At 42.4% G+C, this 26,410-nt stretch overlaps 2 protein-coding genes across 2 annotated transcripts; one reads left to right on the forward strand and one right to left on the reverse strand.

Annotated features, from left to right (window-relative positions):
* Window positions 1–12,378: 12,378 nt before the first annotated feature.
* On the forward strand, window positions 12,379–15,928 carry egr2a (early growth response 2a). Its single transcript, XM_019366817.2, has one exon. The coding sequence runs from the start codon at window positions 12,526–12,528 to the stop codon at window positions 13,294–13,296; it is 771 nt and encodes a 256-aa protein (XP_019222362.1). The 5' UTR covers window positions 12,379–12,525; the 3' UTR covers window positions 13,297–15,928.
* Window positions 15,929–17,076: 1,148 nt separating this feature from the next.
* On the reverse strand, window positions 17,077–22,969 carry LOC100711878 (2-aminoethanethiol dioxygenase). Its single transcript, XM_005473767.4, is given in 3 exon segments — window positions 17,077–19,917; window positions 19,920–20,593; window positions 22,004–22,969. Coding segments are annotated over 2 exon segments (756 nt in total). The 5' UTR covers window positions 20,437–20,593; window positions 22,004–22,969; the 3' UTR covers window positions 17,077–19,678.
* Between the last annotated feature and the right edge of the window lie 3,441 nt (window positions 22,970–26,410).

A 26,410-nucleotide genomic window follows, 5' to 3' on the forward strand; every position in this document is an offset into this window, starting at 1 on the left:
TTAATTTTAAGATTTCTGCTCATGTATTTAAGGTGAAGACATTTAAATTAATACATCTGAACAAACTTGGTTCTAAGAAATTAAAAACATACAAGTTTTTTGATACTCAAAAATCTTTTGCAATGTTGCCATAATTTTTTAACTCATTAAACACTGTGCAGTTTTTTTGTGGAAATTTTTAAAGTTTTTCATATCAAGATTTGTCAACATTTTCTCTAACCAAAATTACCGTCTCCATAAAGTCAGCAGACGATAAGTGTACGTCCTAAAAATCTGTTTTTCTATCGTCTAAGCAGAAGCAGCTCCGGATATTTCAGCTGTGCTAAAATCAAGCAGTGAGCTAAAAATGAAACTATTATTCTATATCTAATATATTAAACACAGATGAGGACATTCAAAGAAACATTTCCCCAAACCAGCCGAGTAAAAACATCAAAGGCACATTAGCTAACATTAGCTAATTAGCTAACATTAGCTAATCTAGAAGACAAAGGTCTGTAAGTTTCTCTAACTTTAATCATATTTCATATATATTTGGTAATAATTTTGATTTAAATTATTATGGAGATGAATAAGCACAAGATAATGGGGAATTTCATTTGACTACAAAGTCATATTTTAGTTTAATATTGATTGTTAAGTAGAAGTAGAGGCTTTAACTAGCTGCAGGCTAATTCCTGTGACTTCAAGCCTAGAAATAAATGTTTGCTTGTTTGTCTTCACTTTGTGGATTATATGACGTGCACGAGGACACGTGTGACGTGACTACCAGAGAGTGTTTTCTAGGGGACAGCTAACATATCACAAAATGTGCAGTTACTCATCTGAAAAATTGTTGGGTGTGGTTAACCACTTCCTGTGTTGAAACAATAAAAAGTATCAAAACACATAGCTCACTGCAGAACATAATAATAACATAATACGTATTATCGGATTACGTTGTGCTCCAGGTGAACATACAAGTTAAACTGTCACAAAACCAAAACAGGTGTGGACATGAGTATCTTCCCACATGTTCGCATGCGCATGCGATGTCATGACGCACAAATTTGTGTGATTATGCAACTATGTGTACATTACCAGAACACCCCAATTTTCCCATTTTTTTAAAATTGAAAATGATGCAGTTTAATGTCTCATTGCACTCTGAAATTAAAGGATTGTACAAATAAGCAATTGAGTTAAAAAAGATATCATAGAATCAATTTATGGACCAACATGTGTTCTAAACTTCTGACTCATTCATGTAGCCACCTTAGGCAGCTGAACACACCCATAAAATTATTTCTACAATAGAAATAAAATATTCTTCAGAAAATTCTTCCCATATCTGTTGCACAAGTTCCTGTAAACGTTGACACCTGTCGGTTGCTTTTACTTTTCTGTCCAGTTCATCCCAAACCAGCTCGATGGGGTTTAACCTAAGACCCAAACTCTTTCATGGCATTTTTAATTTCTCTTTGCTATTTGGGCTGATTGGGACCTGATGAATGCAAAAACAAAGAATAACCTGATAATTTTATTTGTTTACCTGATTTTTGTTTTTGACAAAAATGAGATCCAGGACATTTGTTTTAAATAGAACAGAGGCAGTTTAATGTCCTCGTAAGTGGATATCAAGCTCTTGTAGAGTAAAATTCAGTATTTTGGTCCAGACAACCCAAAATGTGATGTCCACATATGTGGACGCCAGGTCCTAGAAGGTTAAATCTGGAGACTGTGCTGGACATTCCATGTTTACAAGCTCACCATCTTCTACTTTTTCCTGAGGCAGTTCTGGCACAGCCTGGACTTGTGTGTTGGGTCATTATCTTGCTGTTGGATGAACCCCTCACCAACTAGGTCCATACTAGAGATGGCACGATACCACTTTTTTATGTCCGATACCGATACCATAAATTTGGTATTATGGTATCATATCGGTATTGGCGATATGAATCCAATATAGTGTATTTTTTAATCAATAAAACTGTTTTTTTAATATCTTGCTGTTTTTGAATAAGTTCATACTCAAGTTAAAAAACAAAACAAAATACTAAAGCTATTCTGTTATACCTGTATGCAAAAAATACACAGCATCCAAATATTTCATAGTTCAGCAATACTGATCAATCTAATAAACTTAAACCTGCACCATCCTTCCTATTCTGGTATTCTAAAGAGTACTTAGCAGAAATATTAAGCAACCTAACTAATAGGGTTGCAAACTCCCAGCAAAAAAAAAAAAAAAAAAATAGGGAATCACCCTCCACCTCATGATGCTTAATCGACGTAATCAACTTTAATTTGATGCAGTGTGAAAAAAAATACACAGAAATCAATGATTTTTCAAGAATAATTAAATAGATTCAACATCTTTCTTCAACAGAATTGCAGAATTCACAGATGGTACCTTCCCAAAGGAAAAAGTACTATAGCTTACTAGGGTATATTAGACTTAATAGTTACTATATACAGTAATGGACTTCTATACATTTTACATCAGATTAAAACTTTGGGTGTAAGGTTCAGATAATTATTTATTAAAAGCTAGACATTTTAAATGAGAATAAGAAAGAAAAGTATGTCTTTGTGCCCCCTTTTCCCTGTTCATGCCCTATCGGCCCCCCTGGCTACACTTTGCTAGATCCGCCCCTGCACAGGTACGTCAGCTACGTAGAAAAGGATCCTGGTGTAGAAAGTAATATTAAATACATTCTAACAACAGCTTATCAAGCTTAAACGTGCTGCTGTTGTTTCCTCTTTCTGGCGTGAAGTGGGCCAAAAACAAACAAGAGAGACGGACTGGCGACAGAAAAGCCGATCAGCTGATCATTGATCAGTTTCATGATTGAAGTAGCAACAAGAGAGGGAGAGAGAGAGAGAGAGGCAGTCGCTCCATATATCGGTTGTTAAGCTTAACATGGGAACGCTTTACAAACATTCAGAGATGAACTTACACACTTGCTTTACTTCTCTCTGGGATAACTTCCTCGGAGATGAAATGCTGGTTTGGTAGCGAGGCTACAAATACACACAGCCGCTCTATCACGTGAGCACACTGCTCCGACGTGCTACGGTTATGAGGCGAGTTACGCCGTGTCGCAAGTTTTCTGAGGTGCTTTTTTGATATTTAATGGATCGATTACATTTTGTATTTCTCTCCGATATCCGATCCAGTAATTTACGTCAGTATCGGACCGATACCCATACGTAATATCGGATCGGTCCATCTCTAGTCCATACCAGAGAGTATACACACTTCTTGGACCACATAACACTCTCCTCTCTCTTCCAACACTGGCACTATTCTGTATTATACTGTTCGACTCTGAGTATTGTATTTATTCTGTGTAATATTGTATTTATTTATTCTCATTCTTTTCTATTCAAGTGCAATACTCTTGTACTTATTCTTAGTTTATCTTATTTCTGTATAGTTGTACAAATGTATATTTTAATTTTTTCATTTTATTGTTACAGTTTGCACCTTTGATCCAGGAGGACGATATTTCATCCCACTGCATACGTGAGTCAATATTGTTGGGTTAATAATAAATACTTGACTACTGCATGGTACTGCAGGATGCTGTGGTAGCTGGTTTGGTTCATGGTGTCTCTCACTGTGTACAAGTCACCGACCCTGGATCAGCAAACAGCCCCAGACCATCACACTGCCTCCTCCATGTTTGACAGTTGATGCCACACACTGTGTCTTTGTACTCGACGGCGTACAAAGATCCTGCATAATGAACCTGTAAGTAATCCAGAAATGTTGGAACACCTGTAGGAATTAGTAGCACCAGCTTTCATGGATTGATCAACCTCATAACTCAGTATAATTATCCGTTATTTAATAAATCTTGGCAAATTCCCTGTGCTGCCTTAATAATAGTAGATAATGTGATACTGCAAATTAACATGTCTGTGCATGCGGTGTGGTTTTTGTTGCCACAGCAGATCCCCAGACATCGGGGCATCTGTGACTCTGAGAGTTTCTAAGTGCTGGACCTGCATCACAGAGGGTCCCGGGCTGAGTGGGCGAGCTCAGATGAGGATGTTCCTCCGAAATTTAGAAATACGAGTGTCTAAACTTCTTATGCCACAAGAAGAAGATCACGAGCTGAACATGTTAAAAATCATCTGCTGAGGTGGAGAGCCTGCTGGCACTTTGAAAAAACCTCTTCACCTAAATTAGTTTGATTCATTTGTAAAAACCAAGCCAGGAGCTCCACTCAGGAAAGTTATTCTGACCTGGAAGGAATCACAGCAGGAAGATGGTCCTGGTGTCTGATGGAGGTAAAAAGGAGACGTTTTGTGTGCTCTAACTTGTCCTGAGCAGCCACCCATCCCGCATCGTAATACGAACGTGCTAATTCAGCTGTCACGGAACAAAAAAATCAGGCAAATGTTGCATAATTTTAGCTGTTTTTAAGCCAAATTAACAAAAAGTTTAATTTTTGCTTCTTTTATGCAATAAACTGATGGATTTGTGTTAAACAGCTGAAACATCCATGGTGCTGAGGCTGGTTTCTGACGCTGTAGCCATCACTTTGTGTTTAGACTGGAGCGGATGTGACAGCTCAAAGGTGTTTTCAGCCCTTTGGGTTTGACGTGGATACGTCGCATATTTATGAAATTATGATGGAAAAATGATCATAAAGCACCAATTTTTACCCCCCAATGAAAAGTTGTTGCATTAAAACCCATCTGATGCATCAGGAGGAGCCACTGCTCAGGTTCCTGACCATCCTTGTGCGCTTTGTTGCGACGATGTCAAACCTTCACCACCTTCATCGTCCTCATCCTCACGTCCTGAGCTGCTGCATCTTCCTCCACTCCCCATTAAATCTGCTGTCCAGCAAAACTAAATAACCCCTCTTCATTACCATGACAATTTTAACTGCGAGGGTGGAAGCAGAGTGAGGTGGAAACAATCGTATTGTCTCTCCCCCCTCCACGCTCTCCCGCTCCCTCTCTCTCTTTTTGTCATTGGCAGCCCACTCAGACCCCGGGTGACGATGACCCTTTCCGGGGGCGAGCCACGAAGCCGGAGGAGCGGCTAAACTTTCCGATCCGGCGTCCAAACGTCGGGCTGCGTTCAGCTCAGGAAGCATCTCCGTGTCTCCTGTCGTCGATCCGACTCTTGTCTTTCTCTCTCTGGGTCTCCAGCCACCTCAGGAGGACGAGGAGGAGGCCCGGCGTCGACCCGGACAGAGCTGAAGTGAGTCTGATTCTTGATCTTTTGTCCACTTTAGTGGGGAGGAGGAACCACTGCACCGACTGGATTTCCTCCTCTTACTGGTGGTTCTGAGTTTCTGAAGCTCAGCTTTAAAATCTCTCAGCTGGTCTGAGAGGATTTCTGTGGTCAGAGAGGAGCTCTTAGAACGATCGGATCTGGTTTAAATCGGTCAGTGTGGGAAACTTTAGCATTTTTAGGAGCAGACCTTCAACTCGCTCCTTATCTGAGAAGCCTTTTCTGTGAAATCTAACATTTCTAATGTTTCTGTCCTGAAGTCTGACCTGAGCTCTATGATCAGTAAAGGTTTTACCAAATGTGATTCATTTGAGCCTGGAGCTGATTTTCTTAGTAAATTGTAGATATCAGAGATTATTAAGTTGATCAAATTCAGCTGCTTTTAAACCAAATGAACAGAAGTTTGTGATTTTTGATTCATTTATTTGCCTCAAAGTAAAAAAATCACAGTCAAGAACTAAATGAAAATAAAGTTCGACTGTTTCAGATAATCAGACAGCAAAAGCTCAGCAGTGAGTTTATACTTTGATATATGTTTATAAAGTGTGTGAGAGAGATAACCGCTGTAACCAAAGGCAACGTTGGGATAAGTGATTATAATTTTCAGTTATTTCCAAAACCAAAAGAACAAAAATGAAATAAAAATTTGCATTTCCTGTTTTTTTATGTGAGAATTTCTGTGTTAAATTCAAAAACTGAACATTTAATGAATATAATGAAGCAAACATTTATATTTCTGTCCTTTTCGGAGCAGCTGCACGCTGGAAGCTTCTGTTTACACTTAGTTGTGTCTTGAGCTTAATTTGACCTCTGAAATCAGCAAAAGGGCAAAAATGACTCAGGTGTGTTGGAATGTAGAGCAGATGTTACTTTTCTTGGTATATTGTAGCTTTTGGAGATTATAAGGCAAATATTTGATCATTTGGAAATAATTTAAACCATTTTTTAACCAAAGTGACAGAAAACATTGAAATCTTTGACTTTTCTGCGTGAAAATTTGATCAGTTTCTTCATTTTAAGCTAAATAATTTAACATTTGAAGAAGTTTCCAAAACTTTTGGGCTGAAATTCTTGACCGATCCAATATTTACAAAAGATGCATTTGTGAATTGCAAAAACAGCCTTCTGTAACAAACTGCTGCTCCTGTTTGTGGAGCTTCAAACCAGATTTAAGGTCTCAAAGTTTTGTTGTTTTTGTTCCTTTTTGGTGAAATTTGCCTAATTTGACTGTAAAAAAATACCAAATATGTGAATTTTCGTTCATCGATCAGTTAGTAGACAGAAAACTTCCAAAGCAGCTCCACTTCCTGGAAGATGACTTTTTATTTGACTGAGGAGCGTTAAAGGTCACGAGTCCATCTGTGCTCAATGTGGTTTGAGAAACGCTGTAAAAATGATGTGAAACATGTTCGCGTTACAGAGCTAATTATCCTCAGCGCTCATTCGTGCGCCTGTCTATTATCCAACACTCAGCAGTCAATACATTTCCCATGAATATGCAATCGCCTGTGTGGATGTATTAGGTGGAGGGTGCGTCGCCTCAAGCGTCCGGGCCTGGCCTCATCTGCAGGATCTGCAGGATTTCAGCCCAAAATTAAAATCTGACCAGTTTAACATGAAGGATGAGGCCAAATGTGCCGATTTACTCAATCACAACACCGAGAGTTCGCCTTCATTTAGTCGTTTCATCACCCAGCTCCTCGTCTTCCAGCACGATGAGCGCTGCAGGGTAAACTGGGACGGGGGTTTCCTTCCACAAATGAGTCATCCGCTGTTTGAGAAACACCTACAGCTCCGACGCTAAAGGTAGCGGAGAAAATTCAGATGATTTATGGTGTTTATTTAAAGTCTGAACATCCAGATTCACCCGGGCTGATTCACGACTTTCAGAGGACGAACACACCTGCAAATAATCTGCTGTGTGCTCCGGTCAAGCCAGAAATAAAGGAAGGGAAGAGTGAAGTGTGAGTGGAGGGGCGTTTTTAGGATAGAATAATGTAGCATAGTGAAAGAGAGGGTTCATGGAGGAAAATGAGTTTTCATTGATTTCCAGGGAATTAGATGAAACTTTCTATTGTAGAAATGAGACAAAGTGAAAAAACTAGCGTGCAAATGCTAACGTGTACCTATGTAGAGGTTTTGAAAGTCAATAAGAGGTCTCAGAGGTGACAAAGGTTGCTGGGGCAGCAGCTGATGGCTTCAAAAACCTTCATAAGGTGCAGAAAAGGCCCGTTTGGTGGTTTCTGGGTTTGGTGAAATGGAAAAGAAGGCGGCAGGCGGTGAGCAGGCCGGACCTGAGCGTCGTTTGAGGACCGAGACAAAGATCCATATTAACAAAAACCGCAGATGACAGATGATTAATCGGCGTGGTGGGGTTTGCCGAGCTGCCGGACCCCCGGCTGACACCCCGAGCCACCAAACACAAAACCAAAAACCCCCCAGAGCCTCGGCGGCCTGGAGGAGCGTGGGCGAAGGGTGGAAGCAGGGCACCGTCCCCACGGAGCTGTGTGAGCTCACATGTGTGTGTGTGTAAAGAGTCAGAGCGACAGATTTGAACTGAAAACGAGAGAATCTGTGTGTGTGTGTGTGTGTGTGTGTCTGTGTGTGGGAGTGTTTAAGCATCAGAAAGTGTGTGTGTATGTGTTTCCTGTGAATGTGTGTGTGGACAGAGCAAACCCCCCATCTGCCACAGGGTGGGCGGCTCGCCACACAACGACAATACACACCAACATTTTTGTAACTGTGGGCGTTCAAAAGGCTCGGAGAGCTGCAGCTCAGCAGAAGGCTTCGGCTCCATCAGCTCTCCAGTCAGCACAGCAAACACACGCTTCCAAAGCTCCTGTTTACCCTCCATACACCAAAAACCATTCGCTTTCTCTTCTCCGGGTGATTCCCGCTGAACGGAAACACAACGTAAGTCACAGATTTGGTCAAACAGGTTCAGGCCTGAAGAGCTGCAAACACATATGTTAAAATGTCGTTGATTAGATTTCTAATTCTTCCTCTGGGAGCTCGAGCGACTCCACGGGGTTTCATAAGACATCTTCCCAGAAACTGCTGAGATCCCCAAAAGAAATGCGTGTGCTAACCAGTCCATATTAAAGTACAGCATCTGTGTGTATGCAAGGTCCACTCAGGCCTCAGGAACATAAGCTTCATCGTCAGAAGATCATTTAATCCAAATACCACACAAACAGAGTCTAACACAGAGTTTTGGGCCATCAAAAGGTTAGAGTGTGCTTATTTAATGGTGGTGTCGTTTCCACAGTCATTTTTCTGGTAACTTGAAGGACCCGTCAGAAAGTGCTTCTATGTTTTCACACGACACTCAGTCGTCAATCCACATCTGTGTCTGCCCACTCTTTCACCTCTCGCACACACACAGTGTGACTGAGCTGTAGGGAAGACCAACACGACGACCGTGGGTTTGGTAGCCAGGAGGGTTAAAGAGGACTTTGTCACCGGGATGCTTATAGACTGAATTTGTCGACACAGCGAAGGTGCAGACGGTATCTGTGTCTTTGTTTTTTTATGGATGATGAGGTCGAGCGTGGAGGTTGTGAAGAGAATTGGCACTTCCAAAGCTGAGGTCATAAAAGGCTGGAAGCCGTGCTCCAGGTTGAGGAGGAGTTGTTGGACAAGTTCGAGCATCAGGTTCTTGTTCATGAGTGGGTGGAGAGAGAGCAGAGCTGAGCGTGAGGGTGAAGCTATTAATTTAACAGTTGATCTACATTCCTTCCCCTCACCTATGACCACAATCTGTAGGTAGTGACCTAATGAGAGCAAAGGTATCAGAAATGAGCTTCCTCCGATGTAAAGATGAGGAGATCATTCACTGAGGAGGAGCTCCGAGTAGACCTGCTACTTCTCCACATGGAAAGGAGCCAGCTGAGGCGGGTCAGAGCCTGACCAGGATGCCTCCTCGGGGAGAAGTTTCAGGCATGTCCAACCAAAAGTGACCCAGAACACGCTGGAGACATCACAGTCAGACCTGGAGGAGGTTTAAATTGTGTTCTGAGTTATTTAAGAGACAGGAAGCAATTTGTGAAATTAAATGGTTGTTGCTCCTTATTTATGGACATTGCTTGTGGTGTACCCCAGGGGTCAGTGTTGGGCCCAAAAATCTTCAACTTACACATCAATGACATCTGTAAAGTGTCCAAAGTATTAAAAATGTAACTCTTTGCTGATGATACAAACATTTTCTGCTCTGGTGATGATCTGCAGCATTTATTAGATGAGATGACTAATGAAATAAATAAAGTGAAGTTCTGACTTGATAAAAAATAAACTATCATTAAATTTGAATAAAAGTAAAATTATGTTATTTGGAAATAGTACTTTAAATGCAAATGCTAAGATTCAAATAAATGGTGCTGATATTGAAAGAGTCAGTGAAAATACATTTCTGGGGATAATAACAGATGAATAACTTAACTGGAGAGCTCACGTAAGATATGTTCACTGCAAAATATCAAGAAGCATTGCAACAAGGCAAAGCAGGTATTAGACATCACTTCATAAGCTATTGTGCAGAGTGTCTGGGGCAGTTATAAAACTACATTACATTCACTTTTTACTCTTCAAAAAATCCACATCCACAGTGCAGGTTATAAGGATCACACAAACTCACTCTTCTTGCAATCTTCAAACCGCACAAATTCTGTTCAAAGCAAAAAATAACGAACTACCAGGTAATGTTCAGAGTATGTTTTTTGTTTTGTTTTTTTGTCTTTTGAAGGAAGTTATCATTTAAGGGGTTTTTGTAACCTCAAATTTGTGAAGGTCAGAAAAAGCTTTTGTGTTTCTGTGCGTGGAGTGAAACTGTGGAACAGTTTGAATGTGGAGTTAAAGCAATGTCCAAACCAAGCCGTTCAAACAGAGTTATAAAATATGATCTTCATGAATTATAAAGAAAGGGAAAAGGTTGAGATTCAGTGAATGTCTCTGTTTAGAAGATTTCATGATGTGATGTCAGAAATCTGTTCGCTATTTTTACTGCAGATTATATCAGTGAGAAACTGACTAAATATTGACTGATAGCTTATGGCAAAGGGGCGGGGTTAAATAAGTACTTCTTCCAACTGCTTTCGAAATGTAACTGAATCAGAACAGTTGAAGCAATACTGAAATGTAGTAGTTTTGTTTTGTATAGTATCTTTTTCTTCTTTTCTTTCCTAAATGTACTTGTTTGTTTACACGATCGAAATAAATTAGCAAACAAACAAACAAACAGATTCCAGCTGATAGATAAACATTTGTGCCGCTATTTCAACATCAGAAAGATGCAAAGTGAGCTGCTTCTGTGTTCCTGCACATGCCAGTGTTCATAAATGTTCGCCCGATCCTTCCTTCATGCAGGTCAGCAGTCGTTATAAACCCAAACTCAGCCTTTGAAACCTCTGAAGCCTCGAAGCTTCAGATAAAATTCAGAAATGATCATCAGAAAACTCTGAAACATGACATGAAGCGTGTTTTCAAATCCACATCAGTCCAGTTTGAGCAGCAATAGAAGAGAAAACGAGCTGATTCATATTCATAAATGTCAAACTGTTCCGTCTGAGTTTGAATTCATTTATCTGAAACCGCGTACAACCCCGAGTTAGAAAATGCTCCAATAGGGCCGTGACCGAGAGGGCTGCTGCGTGGACGGACTCACTCCTGAAATCGCTCCCAAATCTTTAAATCTCAACACAAGCTGTGTTAAACTCTCTACTCTGTGGATGCTAGTTTAAGTTTCAGGTTAACTCAAATTTTCCAGTTAAGTGTGAGTCAGTAGGACTGTCTGGCAATGTCTACTTTCCCCCCAGTGGCATAAACAAGCTTCCATACCTGCTAAACCAGTAAATACCTTTAATATGTTCATGTGTGCTCAGCAGACCGAGAGCTCCGAGTTCACCTGCAAATAATTTCTTTGGATGAGAAACTCAGAGAAGGTTTAAATGCTGAAACAGAGCCTGAGAGAGAATCTGTTTGGTCATTTTTACACGTTTTAACACTTCCTGATCCTCAGCTTTTACTAACAGGACACTCGGCTGAGGCTCTGATGTTTGTCAGGCACAGTTGCACTTGGACGTTTCATTTATTGTCCCATCCATGTTTGTACAAGAGCAGCGAGGAGATGATTCCAATGATTATTCTCCCCCATCCATCTCACCCCGGGCCAACAATAGCGGGACTCAGTCAGAGCAGTAATCTGTTCCTGACAAGACAAGAGCGAAAACAAATGGGTGTGCGCAGTCAGTGTGTGGGCTCAGCTGGCACGAAGACAACACAATGCAACCCAATTTAACCGGATACCAGCCATATACGCGGGCGGAGCTCCTCTCACCTCACCGGAGAGTCCTTTTATGGAGACAGGGGGACCGGAATTCCGAATGATTGCGCCTCTTTTCTTCCCCCTTTATATGAAACCAAAACAACGCAAAGCACGTGCGCATGATAGTGATAACATGCTGAAATTGAGCAGTAAAATTTAAATCCACTCGTGAAGTTTTGTGAATAAACTGAACATCATTTATTTGGTCTGTGTTTCGTCACGGGAAGCTCCTATTTCTGGAGTTCCCTCTCCTTCTTTTTTATTATTATTCTTATTTTTAAACCCAACTCCATATCTGGTGAATGACGCAACGGGACACCGGGAGATTCCCTTTATAACCCCGCCGCGCCTCCGCGGAGTGGTTAACGAAGGATGAGAGGCGGACCGGAGAAAATGAGGGAAGACACCGAACACGTCTGAGAGTCAGTGAACATGAGCGCTAAGACGGCAGCTGAAGTCTCGGCGTCTCTCGGCAGCATCCCAGACGGTGCTCCCAAAGATGTGTGCGCAGAAACGGGGATGGTGTTCAAGGAGGAGGCCGTGGGGCCGGAGGGAGCTGAAGGGCGGGACGGTGGTGGGGATGGAGGCGGTAAGCGTTCGTGTGTTTCAAACACTCGAGGATGTGGACGGACAAGTTAGATGGAGATACGGAGCTTGCTCCTGTGAATGTGTCTGATTGCGCTCTTCTCTGTGTTTCAGGTGATCTCGGCGCACCTGAGCTCTCTCTCCAGGGCCACCTGGCGCAGTACGTGGCCACTTTACGCACGCAGCCGGTGGCGTTTAGTGGCAGGTTCTCCCTGGACTCCGGGAGCGCGGGGCCAGCCTGGGCACAGGGGGACGTGATCAACGTGGTCAGTGCGGACATCGCCCCCCGGGACCGGCACCGGGGTCCGGATCAGCATCACCCAACATTTACGCGGGAGAAGCAGGAGGAGGAGGAGGACGAGGAGGAGGAGCGGGGGACGGGAACATGGCGCACGGCCAGCCGGATATCAGCCACATGTACGCGCCCCCCCACCCACACTCACACCCCCACCCGCCCCCGTCCTACTCCTGCAGCGGGGAGGTGTACCAGGACCAGGCAGCCGGGGGTTACCTGTCCACCTCCACCTGCGCGGTGTCCTACCACCCGCCTCCCGCCTACAGCTCTGCGCCCAAACCGGCCGCTGACGGCGCGCTGCTCTCCATCGTGCCGGAGTACGGAGGCTTCTACCCGCAGAGCTGCCAGAGGGACATGCACGCCGGCTTCCCGGAGAGGAAGGCCCTCCCGTACCCGCTGGACTCGTTACGGGTGCCTCCGCCGCTCACTCCTCTCAACACCATCAGGAACTTTACGCTCAGCGCGCCCGAAGGCCCGGCGGCCGCCCCCTTCCCCGGCCACCAGAACCTCCCCCTCAGGCCCATCTTAAGACCCCGGAAGTACCCGAATCGCCCGAGCAAGACCCCCGTGCACCAGAGGCCGTACCCGTGCCCGGCGGAGAGCTGCGACCGCCGGTTCTCCCGGTCGGACGAGCTGAGCCGGCACCTGCGCATCCACACCGGCCACAAGCCGTTCCAGTGCCGCATCTGCATGCGCAACTTCAGCCGCAGCGACCACCTGACCACGCACATCCGCACGCACACCGGGGAGAAGCCGTTCACCTGCGACCAGTGCGGGAGGAAGTTCGCCCGCAGCGATGAGAGGAGGCGGCACATGAAGATTCACCTGCGGCAGAAGGAGAAGAAGACCCCCGCTTCCTAATCTGAGCCCAAACGGTGCCCCGTAGTCTAAGTTAACCTCAGAAATAGCCGCAAGTCTCTTTAGAAGCCATATCATGAAGAAAAAATCAGGGAGAGCCAGAACCCCGGTCCCCAGATGTGTTACTATGACTACAAAATCCACACAAGCCAAGCTGGCCGTGCTGGGATTAAATTAGATGGAATTTAAATGGAGTTTGGCGTGAGCGCTCCAAACCTCCAAGAACAACATCTCACAACCTGCTTTTAGTGAACACTGTCTGCTGTCTATGCTTCAAGCTCTCAGGGATTCAGTCACGTGCCGGGCAGCACAGGTGCGACAGGTGAGTCAGGTGAGAGGGTTACTGCTGCTCCGGCTGCTTTCATTTGGAGTTAAATGCACAAAAAACTCCGTATAAACGCAGAGAGACACGGAGGCATCACAGGTGACTTCCGGAGGAGGACTGTGAGGAATCGTTAGTGAAAAGCGACACCAGCCTTTTCTATATTTGTAAGATCACAGAAAAATCCTTTAAAAACCTTCATTCCAAGTTCAAGGCTGAGTGTCTTCAGACTGCTGGCACTCAAACGTTCCTCTGCACCATATTTGAAAAGAATAAAAGTCCAACACTTTACAGTTTTTAGGAGAAACCAATGAACACAGGCGCTGTCGTCCGAGTGCACGCAGATGCCGTGGCTCAGGGGGTCTGCGTTTGGTTTCTGACGTTTCTGTATGAAATAAACTCATTTTGCGCTGCTTTGTTGGCTCTAATGGAAGAAGGATGCCAAAACTGAGCGACAGGAAACAACAGGCCACAGATAAAAGGTTGTTTTATGACATTTTACAGTCGTAAATGAGTAAAATGACTGGCGTGAAATTAGGATAAACAAAAATAATATTTTATTCAAATACATTAGAGAGAAGCTGATCATGTTATTGTGTTAAACAGCCTGAAACTACTTAAATTATTTCAATATTTTCAAAGTAAAAATCCTTTTTTTGGGGGGGGGATCAGGCCTAAAATGATTTTTTTTAAATGATTTTTTCAAGATAAAAGCCTTTAATTAGTTGCTTAGACGTTATCAAGATAATTTATTTCTGTGAGAATGTCAAAATAAAAGGCCTTTTTTTGGTTGTGTGAAACAAATTACTGGGATGCTCAGACAGATGGTGAGCTCTGTTTTCTCTATTAAAAGCGTTCGCTTATTTCAAAATAAAAGCCTCCATTAGTTATTGGAAGTTACCACATTTTCTACATTTAATCCTCTAGTTAGTTGGGAATTCATCGAGATTATTTAAGATGACGGTTGTTTTTGTTTTTGTTGTAGTTTTTTTTGGGTTTTTTTGTTTTGTTTTTTAAATAAAAATCATCTATTTAGTTACTGGAACTTGTCTATTTTGCTAGATTTTCAAAATAAAACCATATAATTTGTAAGAAAGCTTTCAGGATGCTCAGAAAGACCTCAGATTGTGTGAAGTTAGTCATATGTATTTAACATAGCAGGTTTCCAAAATAAAAGCTCCTGTCTTTTCGGGCTTTTTCACATAAACCTCTAAAATTTGCTGCTTTTGCTCACTTGAGTCAGCCATCTTTATTTTATATTTTTAACCTGCTGAGATACAAGACAAATATTTTGGTTAAAAAAATATTTAACCAACCTAAATAAGTGTCCCATAGCACACCAAACTTCGCGAACATCGGCTGAAAGGTCAGCGAGAGTTCAGGCCTGTGTTTCCACACACGCGCATGCATTTGGAGCAGCATGGCAGCCACGGCGTCACGTGAACTAATGCAGTATGTAGGTGTATATGTGGGATGCAGCATCAGAGCACACTGAGGGGATACGGTGATGTCACAGCTTGAGGCTGGGGTACGCTGTGAAAGGGATTTATTGATTGTAGCCTGATAATCTGTTATTTCCTGTTGTTGTTTTTGGATTTCTTGCCAGTCAATGTGAGACAAAGAGAGACAGTAAGTGGGCAAAAAGTAAAAGTTTGTTTTTGTGTGTTTTACTATTTTATGCAAATGAGAGAAAGCACTAAAGCTTTTATTCTGAAGAATTGATGCTTCTTGTCAATGCAAATAAACGTGGAACTGTTCAGTCGCTGCTGCCTCTTTTTTTCTTTTTAATGAAAGTACACACAGGGTAGCTTTGCATGATTCTGACTTCAGACTAATCCAACTTTATCTCACATTCAGGCCTCAGAAAAGAAGGAAAAGGATAAAACAGTCGCCTTCAGGTGTATATGACAGACTCTGCCCCAGCTTCCTTATATATGGAGAACTGACAGTCAAAATCAAAAATATATGGACAAAAACGTGAATCAGTAAATGGTCTGTCACTAAATTGCTATGTGGGCAGAAAAGGTACCTACTCCAAAATTTACTAAAGCTAGGCGCGGACTGTGAGGATACACCCACTGCAACTTTATGTTTAAATCATCTGTTTATTGTGTCCAAACGATATCAACTAAAGCTGAAATTTGGCCAGGCTGCACATCCATGTAATACCAGTTTCTGCCACTAGATGGTGCAGCGACCCAGGGTTACCTTTATTTAACCAAGAGAGATAGTAAAAGCACATTTCCTCTGTGAGGACAAAGTTGCTATAACCAGGGGTGCACATAAGTGGTCTGCAGGTGCGCATTCGCTGTCAAAATAAAAGACGCACACCAGATAAGAAGTTGCAACGCGCGTTTGCGTTCATAAGATTTTCTGGAGGAGGAAGATGTCAAAGAAGCAAGCTCCTTTAAGCAATTACTTTGGTGTTCCTCCACCTCCGAAGAAATGTCAGAAGGAGTCCGAACTGCAAAAGGAGCGCGTATTCTCGGAAAAGTGGTTGCAGGAGGTGAGCTGGTGCGCGTTGCAACTATTTTGACAGCGAATGTGCACCTGCGGACCATTTATGTGCACCCCTGTTTATAAAACACCCGTCAACGAACACAGTGGGGGAACACTGCCCCCTGGTGGTTCATTTAACTTTAAAACAGACAGAAATCTCTGCTTTTATTTGCTCTCGTGTTTCTTGCATTTGTGTGTGAATCAAATCCAAAGTTTTAAAATGTTCTCATTTGATCTTTCAAGTTATTTACTCATTTATGCATAAATGTATTAGGTACTGTATTTACATGATATTAACAGTGGTATGGAGGACTCTAAGTGCAAAAAATCATAACACAATAAAGAAATTATATGAATAACAATTAAATAAAAATTAATTGCAAATAAATTCAGGCGCTAATCAACAACCGAAAAAAAAAAAACTTCTGTAATTATTAAAAAGTTACACTGAGTTTGTTTAATTTAAGCATTTCTTACATTCTTTTTTTCTTTTGCTTTCGTCACTTGTCTCCCGGCTGTGAGACGAACTCTGTGCAAATTATTAGGTAGACACCAGGAACTGACGGTCTGTTGTGTTGCTACAGAATCATCTAATCTAGCTCCAAATATTGCTGTTGTTTTTAAATTCAACAAGAAACACACATTTAAAAATAATAATAATTAAATAGGACAAATAGTTGTGAACATATATGAATAAGAGGAATTGGTGGCTTAATTATATAATTAATTAATGACATATTCTGTTTATAAATGCATGTTGGCAGCTCTTAAAGTGAATTTCCTAAGGATTTTCTAAATAAAAGTTGCATTTTAAAACTCCCTAAACTTCTAAAACAACACAGAAGCATCTGATTAAATTAATGCCAACTCTATTTTTATTTTACACTTTTTGCTCGACTTTTTAAGTGAAACCTGAGTTTTAATGTCACATTTCAGATTCAGCAGATCACTCAGACTCAAACTTTAGACTGAACAGATTTCTTTTCTCTTTATTTTGTAATCACATGGACATTTTCTGACATTTCTCTTAAAGACACTTTGTGCTGATAAACTCGATTTAGTGCACATCTTTCAATCGGAGATACAAACATGAACACAGTCCTGAGAAGTCTCTCAGAAAGAAGAAGGAGAAAAGGCGGCGGCGGCATAAAGAGTCCTAACACGAGAAAATCTGCAGCTTTACGAGATTTCAGTCTTCAAAAGAGACCCGAAGGTCTGACGTCACAAAGCCTGAAGCAGGAAGACGAGTAAAGAGACATCAGCAGGGTCCTGCAGTGGTCCTTCGGTGCTGCTTTCAAGGAGCAGCCAGGAGCCTGGGATGTTTTTGTTTCCCCTCATGCGGCGAGTAATACGTGGTAGCGGCTGGGTATACGTGTACGGAGAACCAGAGAAGCCAAAAATCTAAATTACATTGCGGAATTATATATTTGCTAATAAAGCCATCAAAGTGAATATTAATGCTACGTGGACATAAATGAACCGATTGTGTTGCTATTTATTACTGTATTTATTTCTATTCGCAGTAATTATTTATTTTAAGGTACATTAGCCCCCAATTCATCCTTCATTTTATTTCTGCGTTGGGCAAAAGTATAAATGTTTACCACTCATATATTCATTTGTGATTTAGGCAGTTTTATAGTTTTATTATTTGTATGTTTCAGACGGTTTAGCTGAAGCAGAACTGTAGAAAAAATAAAGTAAAAACAAAAAATATTTGGGGAAATAAGTCAGGTGACAAGAGGAAAGGAAAATATTTAAAGTTGGTTAAAAAAGAAAACCAAAGTGAACATAATTAAGTTCATTTTAAAAATGTGATTAATGCTTGCATTTATTTCCAATATGGTTTTGTTCCTAATAAGTAATTATTTTGACAGTTACAGTCCTCTGTAGTTGTTCGTGTACCTGAAACCTTCTTTTGTATAAATACCACAAGTTATTCATTACCAGTGAGGTCCTCAGACTGAAGGACGTGAAGTACTGACGTGTATTAAAAACGTCCCAATTATTATTGTTTTCAGTGAACCTTGAAAAATTCAGTCAAAATGAAAACAGAAAATTCCAGACTTTTCTCAAATGCAGCATTATTAACTTTCAGGTGTCAAATAAACACACTTGGTCTGACTTTAGCTTTGAAACTCAGTCCAGATGTGACTGTAACGAAACAGCTGTCGGTCAGATTCAGATTCAACACTTTATGGAAGACTGAAGCTGCCAAAAATGAAAATAAACCAAAAACACAAACTTGTGCAGTTAACTTCTTTCTGTCCTTTTTAAATTCATTTTCAATTTTGGCATCTATCCACCAAAAATCAAAAAGTTAACATCACAAACATTTTGATTTTACAAAAACAAAATGTGGAAACAAAGAAAAGAAAATGATCAACAAAAGAATAAGAAAACAAAAACTGTCACTTTATAGAATAAATATTTAAAATTTAAATATTTACGCACCACCTGATCATTTATAAATTAATACATAATTAAAATACTAACATGTATTTTTGGGTCATTTAATACTTTCACAGCAAAGTTGCTTCTGCATTATTTTACTTTATTTTTTATATTTCTTTTTATGTTTTCCTTCACAGTTAAACCTTTGGCCTAGAATCTCTTGCAATTACATTTAATCCCTTATTTATTAATTTACCTATATATTCTTTGAAGAGTTAGTAATGCATACAAACAACATGGAGTTTTTTGATGGTTACAGTCCTACGTATTTAATGGCAAATCACAAAAAAAACATATTATTTAGTCCTCTATATCAATTTTAAATCATTTTAAACACTTTATAAGTGAATAACTGGAAAGGTAATGAAATGGGAGAATTAATTTATTATATAGCAATAGATCAAAATTTATGAATCCAATATTCATCTATGCCCATGGACGATTAATAATCTTATTGATGCATTAAGGCTTATCGGCTGTATTTCACTGTGGTCGTTTCAGTCTGCACAGTTTATCAGTCACACTTATTTCCATTTTATTTATTTTGCCATCTATTTTTTCCCCTATTTTGACAGCCTGAATCCAAGAAAACTTATTCAACAAGGGATTTATGTGTGATTTGGGCAGCTGGGGTCCTCCATATACAGTTAGTGTCACTGAGCAGAGTAAATATAAATACCGAGAGCAGTTTATTAGCATTCAGTCAGGTTTTCAGGACAGACTCTGGCTTAACTGGAGTCTCTGTAGAGCAAAGAGCATCAGTTTTTAAAAATAAAACTACTTCCTGAAAGTGAGCACATCAACAGAATGATTCAGATGTGGCTTCCTGACCGTCACATCCACGGGGATCACAGCACGGGCAGGAAGTCGTTTACTGTTGCCTGAGGCTCCGATGTTTGTCCAAGTGAAGCAGAAGCTGGAGTGAATAAAATTCACGCTCGCAGAGTGTGTGCTGCAGGGCTGATGCATCATTTCTACCCTTTGCCACAACTTAATCCCACATTTGGCCCTTTAATCTGCGCCTGCAGCTGCTGGCGGCTCTGATGATGACCGTGGAGATCCCTCGTGGATCCAGCCAGGCTGCAGGGCTCCGGGAGGGTGGAGGGGGGATCAGAGGCACACCTCCGGGCCCGGGTACGGCTCCCCTCCGCACCAGAACTCCGGAGGCTGCGAGATCTCCATGAGCCAGACCTCCTTCTCCGTCTGCTCCGAGTCTTTGACCCCCTCCCCGGGCAGCACCTTGTAGTAGTGACAGTCCCTGCCGTCGTCCGGGTCGTACGGCGGGGCTAAGATGTCCATGAAAGCTGTGGGCCCGTCCACGGCGTCGATCTGGTGGAGGTTGTCCCGGTCGGGGAGAGGACGCAGGGTCCGCTCTCCTCCGTGTACTCCCCGGTGGAGCGGAGCACGCAGCGCCGCAGAGCGCCCATCTCCGCCCGGGGCAGCGCGCCCCCGCCCCCGCCCGGTCGCTCCAGCCGGTCGAAGCAGCTGATCCGGACCTTCCCGTACATGACTTTGAGCACGCCGTGCATGCCCGGGTGGTCGTGCAGCGGGATGGAGGCCCCGCTCTTCAGCAGGAACACCCCCATGCTGAACTGGTCTGTCTCGCAGATGTGCATGTAGGTGACCGGGGGCGCGCCGCGGTGATACGGGTGCTGAGCAGGGGGCGCGCCGCCGTCCTCGGCTCTCCGCGGGACGAGCTTCAGGTCGGCCGCCCGCACTTCCGACATCAGGCTCCGGAGCTTGCCGTGGTTCTCCAGGAAGGACTTGGAAGCCTCGTCGCCCACCGCGGGTGGGTTCCTGAAGGTGACGAGAGCCTGCCGAGCTATTCTCTGAACTAGGGAGGCCATACTGCTGTCACCGGGCATCATACCGAAGCGAGGAGCCGCCGCTCGGTCCGCTGGTCCCCGTTAGCTGTAGCCGTGTGTAGCTAGCGCCAAAGATCGTGTGACGGCGAGAGGACTCACTCCTCAGGGGCTCGGCTCACTGGTTTCTGCCCTCACGAAGATCAAAGCCTAAAAAAAGAAACTGCAGAAACAAAAACGACGAAATTAAACATCATAAACCGAATAATGAGAAACAGCAGGGCTGGTATTCATCCTTCGGGTGTCCTCCCACAGAGTCTGCGCCGGTTTTACACAACTCCCGCTGTGTGAAGCTACGGAGGACCGAAGCGGCCAAAATGGCAAACTTCACAAATAAACAAACTCATTTGTAATTAAATTAAGTTTTTGATAATTTCTCTGCTCCTTTCATTTTCTAAGATTACTTTCAATTTTCAAGTCTATCCACCAAAAACGTAAAAATGTGACCTCGCGAAAACACTTTGAATTTGCAAAAAGAAAATTTGGAAACAAATACATAGATGACAGCAAAGTTAAAAAAAAAAAAAAACTTTAAAAAATGATTATTTTAACAAAAAAACCGAAATAAAAGTAAGTAGGTAAATCAATTCAGAAACAATTTGTCACATATTTTTAGGATAATTATTTTAATTAGTTAAATTTATCTGTTGCATGTTTCCACAACCCTCTATCCATATCACATACTGTGTATGCTACCGCTGTATATAGTATATTATCTTATTTATCTTGTATTTGTATTTTTGTATTTTTCTTCTGCTATCTGTACCTGAGCCGAGATAATGCACAAATTTCCCCGCCGTGGGATCAATAAAGTCTTATCTTATCTTAACTGTAATTAATCCATAAAAGGTGGCGGTCTGTGGCTTTTCGTCACACTCGGGAAACATGGTGTTGTTTTTGTAGCCGTTTCACTTGTTACTGGGTTTCAAAAAGGGCAGTTTTGATTTTTGGGAATGAGACGCTCATCGAGTGACAGCACTGAGCAGCCAATCGGTGGCATGTGGTCTGACGACATCACATTTCAGTACCTGCTCAGATGGCTTTGTAACCCTGCCAGAGCAGGTACTATTTTAGCACCTGTTCAGGAAAAACCCTGAAAACAATGATGTTTTGGGTCCCATTGAAAAAAAGCATCAAGTCTATTCGATGAATCTCGTGGTGTGTTTTAGAAATTATGATGCCGGTCCCGGACTGGAACCCAGTGGCAGGCTGGGGCCTCTCTGTGGTTTCTGTGAGGTCTCTCTAAACTGGTGACCTGTCCAGGTGTGCTGCAAGCGTGTCTGGAGCTTCAGTGGAAAAGGTGTTGCACTGCTGAATTCACCCAAACATGACGTCATGGATCATAATCATTAACCCGGTGCAGACATGAACTGAAAGAAATCCCACCAAACAGCTGATTTTAAAGCTAAAACCAAAAACACAACACATACGTCACCGGTGCGATCACCACAACAACACATGTGGCACGTTCACTGCCGTTAGTCTGATTTTGTGCGTTTTTCTTTGGACGGAATGATTTCCGGTGTCCGGAAACGGCAGCAGAGTGAGACCTCACCTGCTCCCCTGCGCTCACCTTTTTCACAGTCTGCTGTCCTCATTCATTCCCGTTTTTGTCGATCAGCGCGTGAGGCTCCGCGAGCAGGACACAAACAACCAAAAGAGGCAAACGGACACAAAGCAGGAGGAGTCGGAGAGGCTCGGAGAGCTTCGGGGTGTCTGGAGGCCTTCGTCACACTCCGCCGCGGTCACTCTTATCTGCTCCGCTGCCCCATTTTTGAATTACTGTCAAACACGTCCGCACCGCGGAGCGTTTCACGGGTTCACACCTGGTGCATTGTGGGAAACGAAGTCTGTCGGGCCTCTCGCGTGGACGTCCACGACACCAAATCAGATTGAAGTCAAACGGGGACAAAATGAGCTTCGTATTTAGGTCCCTCTCCTCCAGTGTCAGTGCACTGCGAACACTGTCGCTTAATCCGCGAGCTTAAAGTCAAGCGAACATCTCAGAAAGAAGCACTACATTACCCAGCATGCCTCTGAATATTTACTTCTTAATGCTCTTTGCCCCCCAGTCATTACTGAGTTACAGTCAACAGGAGTAACCCAGCAGCGGCTGTTTGAGTCACATCGGGATAAATATAGAGTGCATCAACTGTCTGAAACGGATTAGTCTGAAAGATGAAGCTCGTTTCCTGGAACGCTTTATTCCAAAGAAAACACTCCACGGTTCACAGTGGGAGCAGTAATGTGGCACTTTACACTCGGGCAGCCTCAAGTTTCACATTTGTCACATGAATATGATCCCGCTGTTTATTAAAGATGTCAAAAGCAGCGTTCTGGTGATTAATGTGGACATAAGTGTCATATATGCTTTTACTTAGAATAATTCACTGCTCCAGCTGGATTTGAACCCTCAGCCTTCAGGTTATTATCGACAGAGACGCCATTTACAACCACATTGGCCTCATTTCAGCCTCTCTTTATCAGGGAGCGAGCACAAAAACATTGATCTCATGACCCGATTAAGCTATCAGCTATTTTCCATCAGTCCTTGGCAGGCAGACGCAGCATAAAGTAAACATAAAACACAAAAACATGTCAAAAACACTAAACATCGTGAGATAAGTCAATACATGCAGAGCTTAAAAACTACAAAATGCTCAGAGTCCGGCGTCATCCTTTCTCCAAGCCATCTGTGAGGCTGACGCACTTCTTCATGAACTTAACAAACTGCCAATAAATAAAAATATTGAAATGGCAAAAGTGGCCACATATCCTGAAAAAAGAGAAAAAGAAACATGATAAACAATCCGGCTCATCATACTCAGAACAACAGGGAAAAGCGTCTAAGAAGGAGAGCTGGAAATTCAAACCAGCTGGGAAGATCTCTGTTCTTCCAAACAGCTGCAGATTCCAGAGATCATCAGGTCATCAGGTCACCCAGTCGTACCCAAGTCTAAGTTCTTTAGATGTGTCACCACTGCGCCGAGCTCTGGAAGAAGGCCCGAACCGTCACCCTCAGATGGAAGGAAATGGGTTAGTGAAGCCCGTCACAGTGAAGCCCGCCACAGTGAAGCCCGCCACAGTGAAGCCCGTCACAGTGAAGCCCGCCACAGTGAAGCCCGTCACAGTGAAGCCCGCCACAGTGAAGCCCGCCACAGTGAAGCCCGCCACAGTGAAGCCCGCCACAGTGAAGCCCGTTTTACAACATCATGGACAGGAAGGAAGCCCCAGCACCAAAATCGACACCTTCAAGCTCAGCTGAAATTCACAGCTGCCCAAATGGATGAGCCAAAAAGATGAAGACTGAGCTGATCGGCCACAAGGACAGAGCTATGTTTGAGGGAGTAAAGGTGAGAACACAGCACCGAGCACGGTGGTGGTAGTGTCATGGTCTGGGGCTGTGTTGCTGCCTGTGGAACTGTTACACTGCACCGAGTGGATGGACTAACAGATAAGGACTAACGTCCAGTTCTTCAACTTGACCTCAGATCAGCAAATAGACGGTTGACACTTGGAGACAGTTGGGTGTCCAACAGTAAGCCTCTGGAATGACCTCACCAAAGCCCCGCCCCCATCCCTACTGAAACCGTGTGGACTGTGGAAATCAGCCACTTTAAATAAACTCGATCAGTTCTGTCAAGAAGAGCGGGCCAACATCAGCTGGAATTTAAGCAGAAGCTTGTTGAAGGCTTCTGCACACGGTCGAGGTTTGTGCCTGTGTCTCTGAGCCTGTGTGGGTTAAAGAAAATCCATTCTGATTTTTCACTGTCATTAAAGATGTTTTCTGTCCAATCATTCCACCTAGAAGAAATTTGTTGTGTCTGTGGTGTTTTTGTGGGATTTTGTGCCTGTTTTCAGCTTTTATGGAATAAACTGAAGTTGAAATCTGGTTGTTTTGTGTCTATATTGAGTGTTTGGTACATTTTTCTAAAGGTTTGTAGTTAATTTGTGCCTCTTTTCACTCATTTTGTAACATTTTGTGTTTGTTGGGACTGTTCTGGTCATTTTTGCGCAATTTTGGGTTATTTTGGAGTGATATGTGATGTGTCGGAGGTTTTTGTGCTTCTCTAATTGTTTTGCATCTTTTCTGTCATTTGAAGTTGTGTTCTGCTTGTTTTGTGTTCTTTTCTTGTCATTTTGCATCTGTTTTAGGTGCTTTTGGGTGTCTTTGGGGTCCCTTTATGCCTTTTTTGTGACAATTGTTTTTGTTCCCTTTTGTGATCATTTTTGCATTTTTCTGAGTTGTTTAGTGTTTCTCTGCATGCATTTTGCATGATTTGTGACATTTTTGCCTTTCTGTAGACATTTGAAGTATTTTTGTGTTAATAGTAGTCACACTGCATCATGTCTGGTCATTTTTAATCATTGTATGTCTTTTTTGTGATTTTAAAGGTGTTTCCTGTCTGTTTTGTGTCTCTTTGTGGTCATTTCCCTCCACCTTTGGCCATTTGAAGTTTGTGGCTGTCTCATCCCATTTATACGCTCGTGTTTTGTAGGCTCGCTGGACCTCTATAATAACCCCACTCATGAGAGGGTGTCAGCTGTATTCATCATATTTTGGGATAAACCTCTTCAGCTGTTTGGGGTCACGAGGATGCGTCTCCGTCACTCTGCTCCAAACGGAAGAGGACACTTTAATGAAATTATAACATCTTCGTGGGTAAAAAACACACTTTAGTCCTGCAACTCTAACAGTGACTCATCTGTAAGCGTGACTCACTTGTTGAGTTTGGCATTTCATGATAAAGACGTAGGCAGCCCTTTTGGACATCTTTCTGCTGGGAAACACCCACCCACACACACACAGCCTACTTTATGGAAATTCACCCTGATAAAGACATTCGTTTGGCCTATTAAAAGACTTATTTGTGTTCACTGCTGACATCAAACCAGAGAGAAACAGGATGTGGGCGATCCTCCTCAGGATGTGTTATCTTGTTAGGGTGTTCACTGTCCACATCCAACTGATTTTTACCTGTTGTAAATATGTCAGGTACATATTTATAGATTTAGGGTTGAAACGGAGTTTATGGAGCTCCCCGTTCATCCACTATAGTTAATCTTAGCTTAGCACTAAGATGACGTGAAAAACAAACAGACACAAACCAAACTGCATGTTTTAAGCTCTAAAAGCATTCGTAAAGTTCACAATGTTTGCTGTGTTCATTTAAATGCCCTACATACAGTTTGTGCCAAGCTAAACAAACACTGCTACTTTGTGTTTGTTGGAGTTTTGTTTTTAGGTCATTTTGTATATTTTAGTTTCTCTGTGGTTGTCTTATTATTTTACGGCCACTGTGTTTTGTTATGTGGCAGTTTTGAGGCATTTGTTATCTTTTCTCACAATTTTGAGATTGTTTTGAATTATTTTATGTTCATTTTCAGTTTTTTTATTGGTGTGTTCGTGTTTCGATGCTGTTTGCACGGAATTTGCAACATTTTGTAGTTTTTTGTGGGAGTTTTGCTTTACACCTTTTTGTGAGCATTTGATCTTCTTTGGTGTCTCTTTGCACTTTACTGCATTACTGTAGAAATATTTCTGAGAATCTTTTGTGGATTTTTTCATTTTGATGTTGTTGTGGGGTTTTGGATGAGATGCTGGGTCTTTGGGAGAAATTATTTCTGTTACTTTCCATCTTTTTTGTCGTAATTTTGCACATTTCTATCTTATTTTGAGGTTCTATTGTGCTCATTCTGAGTTGATGTGGGCCCTTTTGTGGTAATTTTGTACCATATTCTAATTTTGCGCGCATTATTTTGTGTCGTTTTAGGGCCATTTTTCATTACTTTGTGAACCTCTTTGTAGTCATTTTGGCTTTTTTAGTTTCTTGGGGTTTTTTGAGTTGTTATGTTTTTCCTGTTTGCATTAAACCTTTGCAGAGTGCATCAGTCGAGTTTTGCAGTGACTTTTGTATTCAGAGTTCTCCAGTTGTAATCAGATCATTGATGACATAATGTGGACAGGATCTGGAGCCAC

This window comes from Oreochromis niloticus, linkage group LG13 (assembly GCF_001858045.2).
Source record: "Oreochromis niloticus isolate F11D_XX linkage group LG13, O_niloticus_UMD_NMBU, whole genome shotgun sequence".
NCBI classification, from domain to species: Eukaryota; Metazoa; Chordata; class Actinopteri; order Cichliformes; family Cichlidae; genus Oreochromis; species Oreochromis niloticus.